General features: G+C 48.5%; 1 protein-coding gene across 10 annotated transcripts in view; it reads right to left on the reverse strand.

Moving 5' to 3' along the window:
* METTL1 (methyltransferase 1, tRNA methylguanosine) overlaps window positions 1-14142 on the reverse strand; it is a 50370-nt gene that overhangs the window by 16746 nt on the left and 19482 nt on the right. The window contains exons 1-3 of one of the 10 annotated variants that reach the window (XM_085852045.1): window positions 13907-14095; window positions 6164-6264; window positions 5507-5682 (exon numbers count right to left, since the gene is read on the reverse strand). In XM_085852045.1, the coding sequence (XP_085708171.1) occupies window positions 5507-5682; window positions 6164-6264; window positions 13907-13909 (280 nt within the window). In that variant the 5' untranslated portion in view covers window positions 13910-14095. Of the gene's footprint in view, window positions 1-5506; window positions 5683-6158; window positions 6265-7414; window positions 9124-9162; window positions 9321-13906; window positions 14096-14142 lie in introns of those variants that run through there. The other 9 variants (XM_085852050.1, XM_085852043.1, XM_085852047.1 and 6 more) reach the window with 9 other exon arrangements.

Genomic DNA, 14142 nt, shown 5'->3' on the forward strand with positions numbered 1-14142 from the left:
GAATGATGCAAAGCTTTCCCCGACATCCTCCAAACATGTTGAACTACTTTTGAAGACTTTGCCCACAGAACCTCAAGGGGGTATCTGTGATATTGTTGTGGTGCCGGGTTCGGTGGAGAGGAACGACCGCTAGACGGAGCAATTGGGCCGTCTCCCACCGAACACCCGAAATTAAAAGGTCGTCACCCCAGATAACTCCGGAGTCGACGGGTCACTTAAAGGACCGTGGTCACCAATATTTTGATGGCGTGAGGTTGGGTCCACTTGTCTATTCCAATTTACCTAAGTACTCACGCCGTCTCGCTACCGGGGAAGTCACACCCTCGGCCGACTCTGTCCGAACCGAGTCGCATGTACCGACTCGGGTCCAGCGTAACCGAGCGGGAGTTACCAGAACCGCGCCGGTCCCAATGACAACCTACGGCCCTAACGGCCTCACTATTTCTCAAGCCCGCACCGTGCTTGGTCAATGGTAGAAATGACAGGCAACGAACTGGTGCATTTAACAGGGGTTTATTTGCAATAGGGAGGGACACACAGAGCAGAGTTATCTGAATAAAAGAAATGCAATTTACAATGAACACAGGCACTTAACAGTCTCTACTTACAGGACGGGTGCCACAGCCACACACAAACACCCAAAAGAAATGGGGCCGGTTGGCCTTTATTTGACCCTTCAGCTCAGGAGGGAAGGCGAGCTGAGGGTAAGAGTTCGGTCGGGCACCTTTCCACCTCGTGCGGTCTGGTCGAGATGAGCTGGTTCGGGGGGGGGGGGGTGGGATTCGAACCCACACCTTCGTCGCCGCACCGAACACCAGGGACCGGGAATGACGCAGCGGACGCCAGCCAGCACGATAACGGACCAGACGAGACGAGCACTTGCGGGCAAGACGAGAACGCCAGCAGGCAAAGTGAGACGGATCCCAGCAGGCAAAACGAGGGCAAACAAGGTGATGAGGCTTGTTCCTTCCTGCCAGCCGGATCGCCCCACTATTATTCATTCTTCACGTGAGGTGGGAGGGGTCCGTCCTGAGGTATCTCGCCTCCTCATTGGACGGGGCGTGTCGGGGCGTCTCGGTGGTCCCCTCCCCACCCCAAAGAGGCTCTGTAGTAGTTTCTGGCTTCCCATTGGCTGGAGGAAACGCTCCATGCCCTTCTTTGGAGTGGAGCCTTGATCTGAGGCGATGGAGGCTCCGCCCACGCCTTCAGCCAAAAACACGTGGGCAATGGAGTCGGTGGTGCGGAGAGGTGGAGGATTGATTTGTTGGGGGGGAGATTTAAAGATGTAAAAAACCTGACTATAAAAGAAACCCGCAGCGCACACATGTAATTCCCTTTAGACATAGGGAGGAATCTAACTATACACATACTTATTGAAATAACTAAGCTTCAGGACTGCTGTCTGTTTGTGTGCAAATGGCTTCCAGATTCGTAACAATATTGCTGGCATTCCTGGGCTGAGGCATCAACCTTTGCGGTGGGTTCCCCCTCCCCCCCCAACCCCATGGAGTGGCCCTTCTGTTTAATAATTTAGAGCAGCCAACAATTGTACCTCTCCCATGACACTAGATCACCCCCAATACTGGTGAGCCGATATCTTTGCCAGGACGGCGTTCATGAACTACATTTTGGAATGCGTGTGTGTGTGTGTGGTTGGTCATTATCTCCACATGCAGGTTTCAAAAGGTAGAACAGAACCCTCCCAGGTGTCAAAGGATCCACCTTTGTGGTGTGTGTGTGTGTGTGTGTGTGTGTGTGTGTGTGTGTGTGTGTGTGTGTGTGTGTGTGTGTGTGTGTGTGTGTGTGTGTGTGTGTGTGTGTGTGTGTGTGTGTGTGTGTGTACATATATGTGTGTAGGTTGCTGCTGTTGACTGCTATCTCCACACATAGTTGGGTTTCAGGAGATGGAAAGGAAACCTGACAGGTCTCAAAGTGTGTGTGTGTGTGTGTGTGTGTGTGTGTGTGTGTGTGTGTGTGTGTGTGTGTGTGTGTGTGTGTGTGTGTGTGTGTGTGTGTACGTGTACTGTAATCACGATTCTTGTCCATGTACAATCACAAGTGTGCATGTGTATGTATAATTACGATTCATGCATGTGTGCATGTATACGCGCTGCCGTCACCAGTTGTCATCTCCACTTGTGAGTTGCTAAGACTGAACAGAGCCTTCCCTAGTCCTGAAGCATTCATCTTCACTCCTGCAAGGAACCAGGACTCATGGACAAAGCAGTCTTTCTCCGTGCTCCATTTCCCCCCTTCGTCCCAGAAATAGCGACGATGTAGAGCTGCGTGACCACTCGTGGCCTCCAGAGTATGCCCGGTCTCGGTCTCATCTTTCCTTGATGGGATAGAGTTGGCAAAACCCAACAAGCCGCAAGGCAAAGCTAGGCTGTCAGGCTGCATCCCAAATGTACATCGATCGGTGCAACTCAGGGTGGGGGATTGCTCGGTAAGGCCTCACCAAGGCTGCCCTCGGCCTCACCAAGGCTGCCGTCTGCCTCAGCTTGGTTCTCGCTCCCAATGAAGTCTTATTTGGTGCGGTTCTCGATCCCACAGAAGTCGGTCCCATACCGGTGGAACTTGGCAAAAAGGGAGCCGCCAAAGCTCGAGTCTTCATTTCTCAGCATGATGGGGTCAGCAAAACTCAACAATCGGCAAGGCCAGAACATATCCCAAACAGCATGTCTATCAGCGTGACTCCAGGTGCCACATGTGCGACCCTCGGCCTCACCAAAGCTGCCATCCTCTGCTCGGTTCTCACTCCCAAAGTCCTTGTATTCGGAGTGGTCCTCGATCCCACAAAACTCGGCCTCTCTCATCCTCCATGGGTGGAACTTTGCAAGAGGGAGTCGCCAAAGCTCGGGCCTTCTCTTTTGGAAGCGTGGAGTTAACAAGTCCCGTCAAAAAAGTGTGTGTATTTTTGAAACTTGGAGAGCAAGGAAACAGGTACAACACTGTAAAGGTGTATTGATGTCACTTGCCATGGGCCAATGAGAGTGCATCTCGCCTTGCACAGCCAATCAGCAGAGACTTGTTGTCAAGCGACAAGAAGCATAATTGACAAGAAGCATAATTACCTTCGCAAACATTGTTGCGAAGGTTATGTTTTGATCGCTGTGTATTTATTATCTTGCCAAAACGAAGTTTTTGCAAGATATGTTAGTCAGCTTGTATGTTTTTTTTTGTATGTTTGTCTGTAATCACTTATAAAAAATTCTGCAGAGCACAGTTATCATTGGAAATTTTTGTAACTTCGCATATCAGAGGCCTATAGAGGTCCCTTTCAGTGCACAAAATTTTGAAGGTCAAAGATCAAGGTCACTTTGTCGCAAATCAGGGGAGTCAACGAAACCCTTATTTTTTGAGTAATTTTGATCGGATCGTCTTCAAACTTCATGGGAATATAGTTCATGGTCTGGCGCTCAGCTGATTAATTTTTGGTGGCGATTGGCCTTGACCTTCATATGTTTTTTTTTTGTTTTTTTGTTTTTGTTTTTGGTCTGTAATCACGTATAAATCACTCTGCAGAGCACAGTTATCATTGGAAATTTTTTTAACTTCGCATATCAGAGGCCTATAGAGGTCCCTTTCAGCGCATAAAATTTTGAAGGTCAAGGTCAAAGGTCAAGGTCACTTGTCGCAAATCAGGGGAGTCGACGAAACCCTTATTTTGATCGGATCTACTTCAAACTTCATGGAAATATAGTTCATGGTCTGGCGCTCAGCTGATTAATTTTTGGTGGCGATTGGCCTTGACCTTCATAGTTAGCCCCTCAGGTCAAACATATTTGACCCCAAGGTCAAATTTTCAAGTTTTAGGAACCATATCGTGTAGTACCTCAAATTGAACACCTCAATGAGTGCTTTCTAGGTATGTCAAGCTTGAGAAAGCTTGAGACATTATGATGTCATTTGGTGACGTTATGAGGCAAAAGCATATTTTTCATGGTTACTCTGTAGAACGATTCTCATCGGAATCTCTCGTAGGCAGATATTCCTCAAGGAGTCGCTCCTGGTGGATAGCAGCTCTGTTCACCTCAGTGTGACCTTAAAGAAGTCACACGTGGTCACCTTTTGGCAAGATTGTTTATTTTTGTATTTATTTGTGAATGTGTGTTTGTTTGTTTGTTATTCGCATAACTCCAAAAGTATTGAACTGAATCGCAGCAAATTTGGTGGGATGATTGGTTATTATCCGAGGACCATTTGATTACATTTTGGGAGCGATCGGGTAAAAGGTCAAGGTCATGAAAAGATCAAAATAATCTTTTTACCATTGCGTGGTCAATTTGTATCCAATTTGCATGCAACTAATGCCAAAATGTTCAGAATTCAATGCCCCATCTTGTGATATGTGACATGACACAATGACTTAATAACCCTCATTAGCGGTTGGGAGTCAAAGGTCAGGGGGGGTCACGACATTGCAAAATGTGCGGTTTTAGTCATAACACGGTCAATTCTTATCCGATTTGCATGAAACCAACACCAAAATGTTGACTGTTCTGTTCCCCACACTCTAATACCAATTACAAAATTAAGAGTACAAAGGTCAAGGTCAAGGTCATGAAAAGGTCAAAATCGTCATTTTGCCATAGTGCGGTCGATTTTTTATCCAATTTGCATGCAACCAATGCCAAAATGTTGTGAATTACGATATGACACAATGACGTCATTACCTTTTTTAGAGGTTTGGGTCAAAGGTCAGGGGGGTCAACGACCTTCATTATCATAACGCGGTAAATTCTTATACAATTTGCATATAAGTAGATTCAAAATGTTTAGAATTCAATTCCCTATCCTGTGATGTGTAATATTTGATAGTGACTTTATTGGTGAGTTTAAAGCATTGGGGGGGGCGGGGTTGGGGGGGTGTGTGTGTCACTGAACTTATTTCTTATAATGTGACCAGTTGTCATCAGATTGACTTGACACCGACACCCAAAAAGGTCAGGGAGTTCATACAGAAATTGTACAATGTATGTGAATCAATGTCAAACAGCAGGAAATTTAATGTTTTTAAGCCATCATAACACACATGAGATGGCAGATGTGGTATGGGATTAAATACCCTCACAATCAACAGTTTCTGGGGGGGGGGGGGCAAAATGTAGCGTTGGCGAAGGTATGCGCTCTACTGAGTGCCCGTTCTAGTTCAGCTTACTTTGGTCATTTATCGATAGACGTGAAAAATGAATGTTTTTTATCAAAATCAAAAAAATTGACCATGCACTGCACAGATCCTCGGCAATTAATATGGCACAGTCCCATTTTCAACTTTGTGGGACCGTTTTGGAGACACACACACACACACACACACACACACACACACACACACACACACACACACACACACACACACACACACACACACACACACACACACACACACACACACACTTTTATTAGTCTAGATTACACATACATGTTTAAATCCCTCTTATTTTATTGGCTTTGTGAAGGACCATAGTCAATCTATTAAGTAAAAGCACAGAGAAATTGTCCTTACCGAGCAATCCCCCATATCCACAGCCAATATCAGCAAACTCCACTTGAGCCTGTCCCTGCTCATTGGTGGTGGAGTCACTGCTTGCTGCAGTGCCGTTCCCTTGAGAGAACTTATCACGTGGGGGGAAGAAATCAGGATAGAGCTTCGCCCAATCCATATCCTCGGGTCTTACAGGACTGAAGAAAGTCAATCGTTCAGACAAACTATCATCTCATTCTTACTTTAGGACATCTGAAATTTCGGATTGGGTAAATATGAATGAGACAGTGATGCAAAATGACATCATTCCAAACACTGTATTGAAGTCATTCGTTTTGGGGGAAGGGTCACAGGTCAAACACCTTATCATTTTTGGGGAAGGGTCACAGGTCAAACACCTCAATTTTTGGGGAAGGGTCACAGGTCAAACACCTCAATTTTTGGGGAAGGGTCACAGGTCAAACACCTCAATTTTTGGGGAAGGGTCACAGGTCAAACACCTCAATTTTTGGGGAAGGGTCACATGTCAAACACCTCAATTTTTGAGCAAGGGTCACATGTCAAACACCTCAATTTTTGAGCAAGGGTCACAGGTCAAACACCTTGTCATTTCTGAGCAAGGGTCACAGGTCAAACACCTTATCATTTTTGGGGAAGGTCACAGGTCAAACACCTTACTAATTTAAATGATGATCTGCCATTGGGTTGCAGTGTGCTCGCTGCCGGTAGTAACGCTTCTGGGGCAGAGCTACAGACATGTCTTTGTGTTCCTGAAGATCCTGCACGCAAATGAAAACATCCACGGTATTCAAGGTATTGATAATCAGGAATATTACACGGTATTTATTATGTCAATAAACATTGCTTTTGATTCCCCACCACCCCTTTCCCCACTCCCTGTGCACACCAAACAAAACCAAACACACCCTCCTCCAAATCCAGCTCTATAATAGGCTACCTTTTCTTTTTACCCCCTCCACTACCCACCTACCTTTATGCTACCTCTTCCAACTTCCTTTCCCTTCTCTCTTTCCTTCCCTTCCCAGGCCTTTCACATCACCCAAGCCTCCTTTCTTTTTTGGATTTTCCCAATTTTTATTTTCTCATTTTATCCCTCTGCACCCCCAAGAAATAAAGCTGTGGAGACAATAGAGAGACAAAGTTCTTACAATGGGGAGGTGGGAAGAGGAGCTTGGAGTTCACACCGAGACATATGTGGTGCATACGAGATGTGGGGTCAGGCCCGTAGCCAGGGCTCAGTATTAAGGGGGGCATATGAACTGGATGGGGGGGCACAATTATTATATTTCATATTTTTGATAACCCGATATACTATTGTATTCATGCAGCATTGACACATCTATACTGAGGTTGCCGTCGCATACGAACCAAATTGATCTCAGCTAGATTTAATATGTTCCGATGTTTTTGGCCTAAAATTATTGGAATGCAGGAGAGCCGCAACAAACTGGCACATTCACAATGCAGATATTCAATGATTAGACAATTGGCACCAATTCAGGTGCACTTATACAAGGTGTTGTCAAGAATTGGCATTAGAAAAATTAATATACCAGAGATACAATGACTAAACGGGGGAGGTTGGCACCAGAATCAGTGCACTTTGAAATAAGATACAGTAGGCTATGACCTGCGATCATCACGTTAAACTATCAACAGCAAATACGACCAGCCTGAAGATACCACAAGGTCCGCATTTAAAGCAGTCAATTACACAGAGGTAAGGTTATGCACAAAGCACTAGATATGGGATATGCAAAGCACCAAACACAACATTTAACTTAAACATCAGAAGTACAAAGCAGCCGACCACGGCGGGTGCTGACCACAACCACACTGCAACCACAACCACACACGCATCACCAGCAGTCACACACACAATCTGAACCCCTCGTATAGTTTTTATACCACTGGACTCGCTGTCAGAAGAGCTGCAGGCGACGTGTCTCGGTGTGGAATCTTCTGAGGACCTTCCCCTTCCATTCATTCAGGCATTTACGTGTGAGGTCTCTCTCGAAGGCCAGCTGTACGAGTTGTTCCTTGCGTGCATGGCGCATGGACCGTCGATGGTCAGTGAAGACATTCCTCAATGTTGAGAATGAGTTTTCACACATGGCAGTGGACGCACCAAATGTTAGTCCAGGTCTCATAGCAGTCACTACACTTGGCATGGCTTCCGGCGTTTTGTGGTATGTTGAGAGGAGTTTTTGTGTTGTCCATCTCTCGTTTGGCTGCTTTTCTGTCTGTGTGCGAATAAACTGCTTTGCAACCACACACTCTGTTTCACTGATGGTTGACTTTGTTCATGTCATGATGTGCTGAAGCAAGTGGGGATCCAAAAACGTGCCATTTTCAGGATTCAAGGCAGCGAGTGAACGGGCGAGTTGTGTGTTGCGCTCACTGAAGCGCTGAGCGATCTCTCCAAGCACAGTGTCAATTGCGCTGTAAAAACCCTCTGCAGTTCCGTCTTGTCATTGTTTTGTCCTGTAGTCTCCAAAACTACAAACTGTTCCAAGTTCTTATGCATTGTGCGTCTCCGTTTTGGTGGTGCAGGTGTAGAAGTGCGAGCATCGTTGGCCTTGTTCCACAGATCAGTGAACTCATCCTCAGAGCGGAGTTTCTTCACGCACTCTGTAGCACTCGCCACCAGTTCCAACCCCGTTAGCAAGTCCATGTCCTCTGCCTGCAAGAGTCTGTTAGGGCCATCGAACAACATCAGCAGTTTTTGTACAAAGATAGCAGTGAACATGACGGCAGGCCCAGAGACTTCCTACAAAAGCCCAATAGCCTCCATCCTCATCTCTGCACCGTAGGCGCGCTCTGCATCAATCTCCGACAGTAAGGATGTGATATCCTTAAAAGATCCTATGATCACAGACACGGTGGCTAAATGTCCCATCCACCTGAGATCAAGAAGTCGTTTTAACCGCTCACCTTTATACTGTGCAGCAACAGTGGGCTTTCTGAAGAATTTGTACAGACAACAACAAACCTCGAGGAAATCAGTGACAGCTTTCTCTGCTGCCAGTGCGTGGATAACTACCAGATGGAGTTGGTGATTTAAGCAGTGCACAAAGGGGATTTCTCTTTCGAATATCTCTTGTAACACCTTTTGCACCCCACCGTGCTTCCCAGCCATTACCGAAGCCCCGTCGTACACCTGACTTAATATTTTTGAAGTGTCAAGTCCTGTTTTTGTCAGCTCTGAAATTATTAGGTCTGTCAATGTTTTTGCATCTCCAGCGTCGGCTGTAGCTATTGTGAGTAGATGATTGATATGTTGTCACATTTAGTGGGGTCCCTCGTCCCATCCACCTTGATGGTAAACCACGATGTGCCTACTTCTTCCACGATGGCATCAGTCACATTACTCAATGTGCAGATCAGTTCATTTTGCATTTTCGGACGAGTACAGCTTGCGTTTCGTGGGATATGCTTTATTATTTCGGCTAGCTCGGTGTCTTTTTTGAGTGTGTCGTTTAAAAGCGAGAGGAAGAGCCCACTGTGCCCGTCTGACATATCCTCAAAATTATCAAGGCTCCCTCTAAAAGGTATCTGATTTTCGGCGAGAAATCCCACAACATCTATAAGAGCAGACACATAGTACCGGTTTCTATTTAGCTGGTCAGCATTGAGGAGTGTGGAAATCTCCTTACCACAATCGATGCCTCTCATTCTCCTTCCACCTCAAAACACAAGTTAAATGTTCCTTTGAAGTTGCGTGTTTGTGAAACCCCCTGTCTTTCTCAACAGCATGTTTCCAATTCCGGTAGCCTCGCACTGTGAAAATAGAGTCCACTGGGCCATGTGCGGTGTTAAACTTCCTACATGGATAGCAGAATGCTGCATCTGTCTGCACACTGTATTCCAGCCATTCATTAGTCTGGTACCACGAGGACACAAACGAGCGACTCTTGTTCTGCAACAGATGCCCAGGGTACCGCTGTAGAACAACTCGATTCGGTCTCTCACTTCCAAGATCATCGGGAAGCGGCTTGACAGTCTCACCAGACCCCGAGGCCACCGCCGAGCGTGGCAACTCGGATGTCTGCGCTGAGGCTCCAGCCGCAGGGCTGACGTTGCTGGCTTGGCCAGGTTGGCCAACTTCTGTCGGTATTTCATCGACATGATCGTCTTTTCCTCCTCCTCCTCCAACTCCTCCCACAACATGTCTTTCATCATCTTCTTCATTTTCGTCGCTTGCATTTTTTCCTTTTCTGAGCCATTTTCGTTTATCCATCATCCACGTCTTTTTCTCCTGCTGCTAGCTCGCGCTCTCGGTGATTCGACCCTCGCGACTCGCGTCACTAATCTCGCGAACGCGTCACTAATCTCGCGACTCGCGAGATTTCACGGTTGAAGGTTTTATTTATAAAATGATCCATGCATCAAAAACAGGTTTATCTGCATCATTTCAAATGTAAGTACGATTGCAAACACGCACATTTTTAATTTTTATTATAAAATTACTTTTGTAAGATGGAGGGTTGACGGGTTGTGAAGGTCACGTGGTGCACGTGCACTTCATCTTTAAATATGTAAATTTATGTCTTTTCCTTAATCATATTATCATATTATGACTATATTACATTTATACCTAACTTACAACCAATCAGGTAACCTGCTCAATAGGGCCTCCATATCGAAGACGCCGATTGGCCATTCCTTAAAACTAAATGATCCACAATATATATATATATATATATATATATATATATATATATATATATATATATATATATATATATATATATATATATATATACATATACATATATATATATATATATATATATATACATATACATATACATATATACATATATATCCACCCACAACATCGACATTCGACACGAGGTCTTGGCTGCTGGTGTTGGTGCTTGTGTTATTATCTTTTATCTTGTGGTCTTGGACTGTATTGTCCTGCCAATTGCTTTTGGAGATGCGCTGGGAAGCGCACACTTATCTCTTGACTCTTATTCAAATAAGGAAATTATTAAAGAACAGTTTATCCAAGAAGGCCTCATTATTCACCACACTGAACATCTGGAATAAGGGTTTTAGTTCACACAGGTGAACTCTTAAACAGCAAGGTCACAGTGGGCGCTCATCCTTAAACACTAAGTTGTTCACAGGGTTCCACAGGGCATAAATGGGTGGCGTACAAGTGGGGGGGGGCACCAGATGCGCCATGGGGGGGGCATTGCACCCAAATGCCCCCCCCCCCACTAGCGACGGGCCTGCGTGGGGTGGGGTGAAGATTTGATCATCGGGTGACAAACGCAAGAGAAAGAGGTTGGAGAAAGGGGGGAGAGAATGGAGAGGTGGTGTAGTGGGGGTTGGAGTGTGGAGAGGTGAGGTAGTGGGGGTTGGAGTGTGGAGAGGTGGTGTAGTGGGGGTTGGAGAGTGGAGAGGTGAGGTAGTGGGGGTTGGAGTGTGGAGAGGTGGTGTAGTGGGGGTTGGAGTGTGGAGAGGTGGTGTAGTGGGGGTTGGAGTGTGGAGAGGTGGTGCAGTGGGGGTTGGGTGTGGAGAGGTGGTGTAGTGGGGGTTGGAGTGTGGAGAGGTGAGGTAGTGGGGGTTGGAGTGTGGAGAGGTGGTGTAGTGGGGGTTGGAGAGTGGAGAGGTGAGGTAGTGGGGGTTGGAGTGTGGAGAGGTGGTGTAGTGGGGGTTGGAGTGTGGAGAGGTGGTGTAGTGGGGGTTGGAGTGTGGAGAGGTGGTGCAGTGGGGGTTGGAGTGTGGAGAGGTGGTGTAGTGGGGTTGGAGTGTGGAGAGGTGAGGTAGGGGGTTGGAGAGTGGAGAGGTGGTGTAGTGGGGGTTGGAGTGTGGAGAGGTGGTGTAGTGGGGGTTGGAGTGTGGAGAGGTGAGGTAGTGGGGGTTGGAGAGTGGAGAGGTGGTGTAGTGGGGGTTGGAGAGTGGAGAGGTGAGGTAGTGGGGGTTGGAGTGTGGAGAGGTGGTGTAGTGGGGGTTGGAGAGTGGAGAGGTGGTGTAGTGGGGGTTGGAGAGTGGAGAGGTGGTGTAGTGGGGGTTGGAGTGTGGAGAGGTGGTGTAGTGGGGGTTGGAGTGTGGAGAGGTGGTGTAGTGGGGGTTGGAGTGTGGAGAGGTGGTGTAGTGGGGGTTGGAGTGTGGAGAGGTGGTGTAGTGGGGGTTGGAGTGTGGAGAGGTGAGGTAGTGGGGGTTGGAGAGTGGAGAGGTGGTGTAGTGGGGGTTGGAGAGTGGAGAGGTGAGGTAGTGGGGGTTGGAGTGTGGAGAGGTGGTGTAGTGGGGGTTGGAGTGTGGAGAGGTGGTGTAGTGGGGGTTGGAGTGTGGAGAGGTGGTGTAGTGGGGTTGGAGTGTGGAGAGGTGGTGTAGTGGGGGTTGGAGTGTGGAGAGGTGGTGTAGTGGGGGTTGGAGTGTGGAGAGGTGGTGTAGTGGGGGTTGGAGTGTGGAGAGGTGGTGTAGTGGGGGTTGGAGTGTGGAGAGGTGAGGTAGTGGGGTTGGAGAGTGGAGAGGTGGTGTAGTGGGGGTTGGAGAGTGGAGAGGTGAGGTAGTGGGGGTTGGAGTGTGGAGAGGTGGTGTAGTGGAGGTTGGAGAGTGGAGAGGTGGTGTAGTGGGGGTTGGAGAGTGGAGAGGTGAGGTAGTGGGGGTTGGAGTGTGGAGAGGTGGTGTAGTGGGGGTTGGAGTGTGGAGAGGTGGTGTAGTGGGGGTTGGAGTGTGGAGAGGTGGTGTAGTGGGGGTTGGAGTGTGGAGAGGTGGTGTAGTGGGGGTTGGAGTGTGGAGAGGTGGTGTAGTGGGGGTTGGAGTGTGGAGAGGTGGTGTAGTGGGGGTTGGAGTGTGGAGAGGTGGTGTAGTGGGGGTTGGAGTGTGGAGAGGTGGTGTAGTGGGGGTTGGAGTGTGGAGAGGTGGTGTAGTGGGGGTTGGAGTGTGGAGAGGTGAGGTAGTGGGGGTTGGAGAGTGGAGAGGTGGTGTAGTGGGGGTTGGAGAGTGGAGAGGTGAGGTAGTGGGGGTTGGAGTGTGGAGAGGTGGTGTAGTGGAGGTTGGAGAGTGGAGAGGTGGTGTAGTGGGGGTTGGAGAGTGGAGAGGTGGTGTAGTGGGGGTTGGAGAGTGGAGAGGTGGTGTAGTGGGGGTTGGAGTGTGGAGAGGTGGTGTAGTGGGGGTTGGAGTGTGGAGAGGTGAGGTAGTGGGGGTTGGAGTGTGAGGAGGGGGTGTAGTGGGGGTTGGAGTGTGGAGAGGTGGTGTAGTGGGGGTTGGAGTGTGGAGAGGTGGTGTAGTGGGGGTTGGAGTGTGGAGAGGTGGTGTAGTGGGGGTTGGAGTGTGGAGAGGTGAGGTAGTGGGGGTTGGAGAGTGGAGAGGTGGTATAGTGGGGGTTGGAGAGTGGAGAGGTGAGGTAGTGGGGGTTGGAGTGTGGAGAGGTGGTGTAGTGGGGGTTGGAGTGTGGAGAGGTGGTGTCGTGGGGGTTGGAGTGTGGAGAGGTGGTGTAGTGGGGGTTGGAGTGTGGAGAGGCGAGGTAGTGGGGGCTGGAGTGTGAAGGGGTGGGGTAGTGGGGGTTGGAGTGTGCGGGGGTGGTGTAGTGGGGGTTGGAGTGTGGAGAGGTGGCGTAGTGGGGGTTGGAGTGTGGAGAGGTGAGGTAGTGGGGGTTGGAGAGTGGAGAGGTGGTATAGTGGGGGTTGGAGAGTGGAGAGGTGAGGTAGTGGGGGTTGGAGTGTGGAGAGGTGGTGTAGTGGGGGTTGGAGTGTGGAGAGGTGGTGTCGTGGGGGTTGGAGTGTGGAGAGGTGGTGTAGTGGGGGTTGGAGAGTGGAGAGGTGGTGTAGTGGGGGTTAGAGAGTGGAGAGGTGGGATTGGAGTTTGGAGAGGTGGTGTAGTGAGGGTTGGAGAATGGATAGGTGGGGTTTGAGAGTGGAGAGTGGAGAGGTGGGGTTGGAGTGTGGAGAGGTGGTGTAGTGGGGGTTGGAGAGTGGAGAGGGGTGGTGATGGGGGTTGAAGAGTGGAGAGCTGGGATGGTTAGGGTTGGAGAGAGGGGGTGATGGGGGTTGGAGAGGGGGTGTTGGGGGTTGGAGAGGGGGGTGTTGGGGGTTGGAGAGGGGGGTGTTGGGGGTTGGAGAGTGGAGAGCTGGGGTGGTAGGGGTTGGAGAGGGGGGGAGAGAGGGGGGAAGAGAATGGAGAGGTGGGGCGTTGGAGAGATGGGTTGAGCAGCGAGTTGGAGAGTTTGGGGAGAGGTTGGAGGGGTAGGGGGAAGGTTTGGAAGGAGGGTGAGGTTGGAGGCAAGAGGTAAATAATCTTGTTATATTTGAATATATAGTGAATAAATAAATGGCTTAAGATATTAATTTCCACAGAATGTTGTGACGTGAAGCACGTTGTATCGAGATGGGAAGACCCACTCATGGATTCACCTCCACACACGTACGCTCATTGAGTACTCACCATCACGATTCGCGATATGCCCGTTAAACCGAACAGCCAAATTACTCAAAATTCTCTACTTTGTTCTTAATGCTATATTTCGCCCAACTTCTATATAGTCACATCATTGTTCAGGGTTATGATATCAAACGGCCGTTCCCGCATCACACACAGCGGCCATGTCCCTAAAGGTGTATATCGGTTAAACGTTAGCTCGGTTGTCGCAAATTATTTCCAATTTTCAGCGAAAAGCATAA

Source organism: Eptatretus burgeri, chromosome 13 (genome assembly GCF_056783735.1).
Source record: "Eptatretus burgeri isolate ZD-2024b chromosome 13, Ebu_testis_v1, whole genome shotgun sequence".
NCBI classification, from domain to species: domain Eukaryota; kingdom Metazoa; phylum Chordata; class Myxini; order Myxiniformes; family Myxinidae; genus Eptatretus; species Eptatretus burgeri.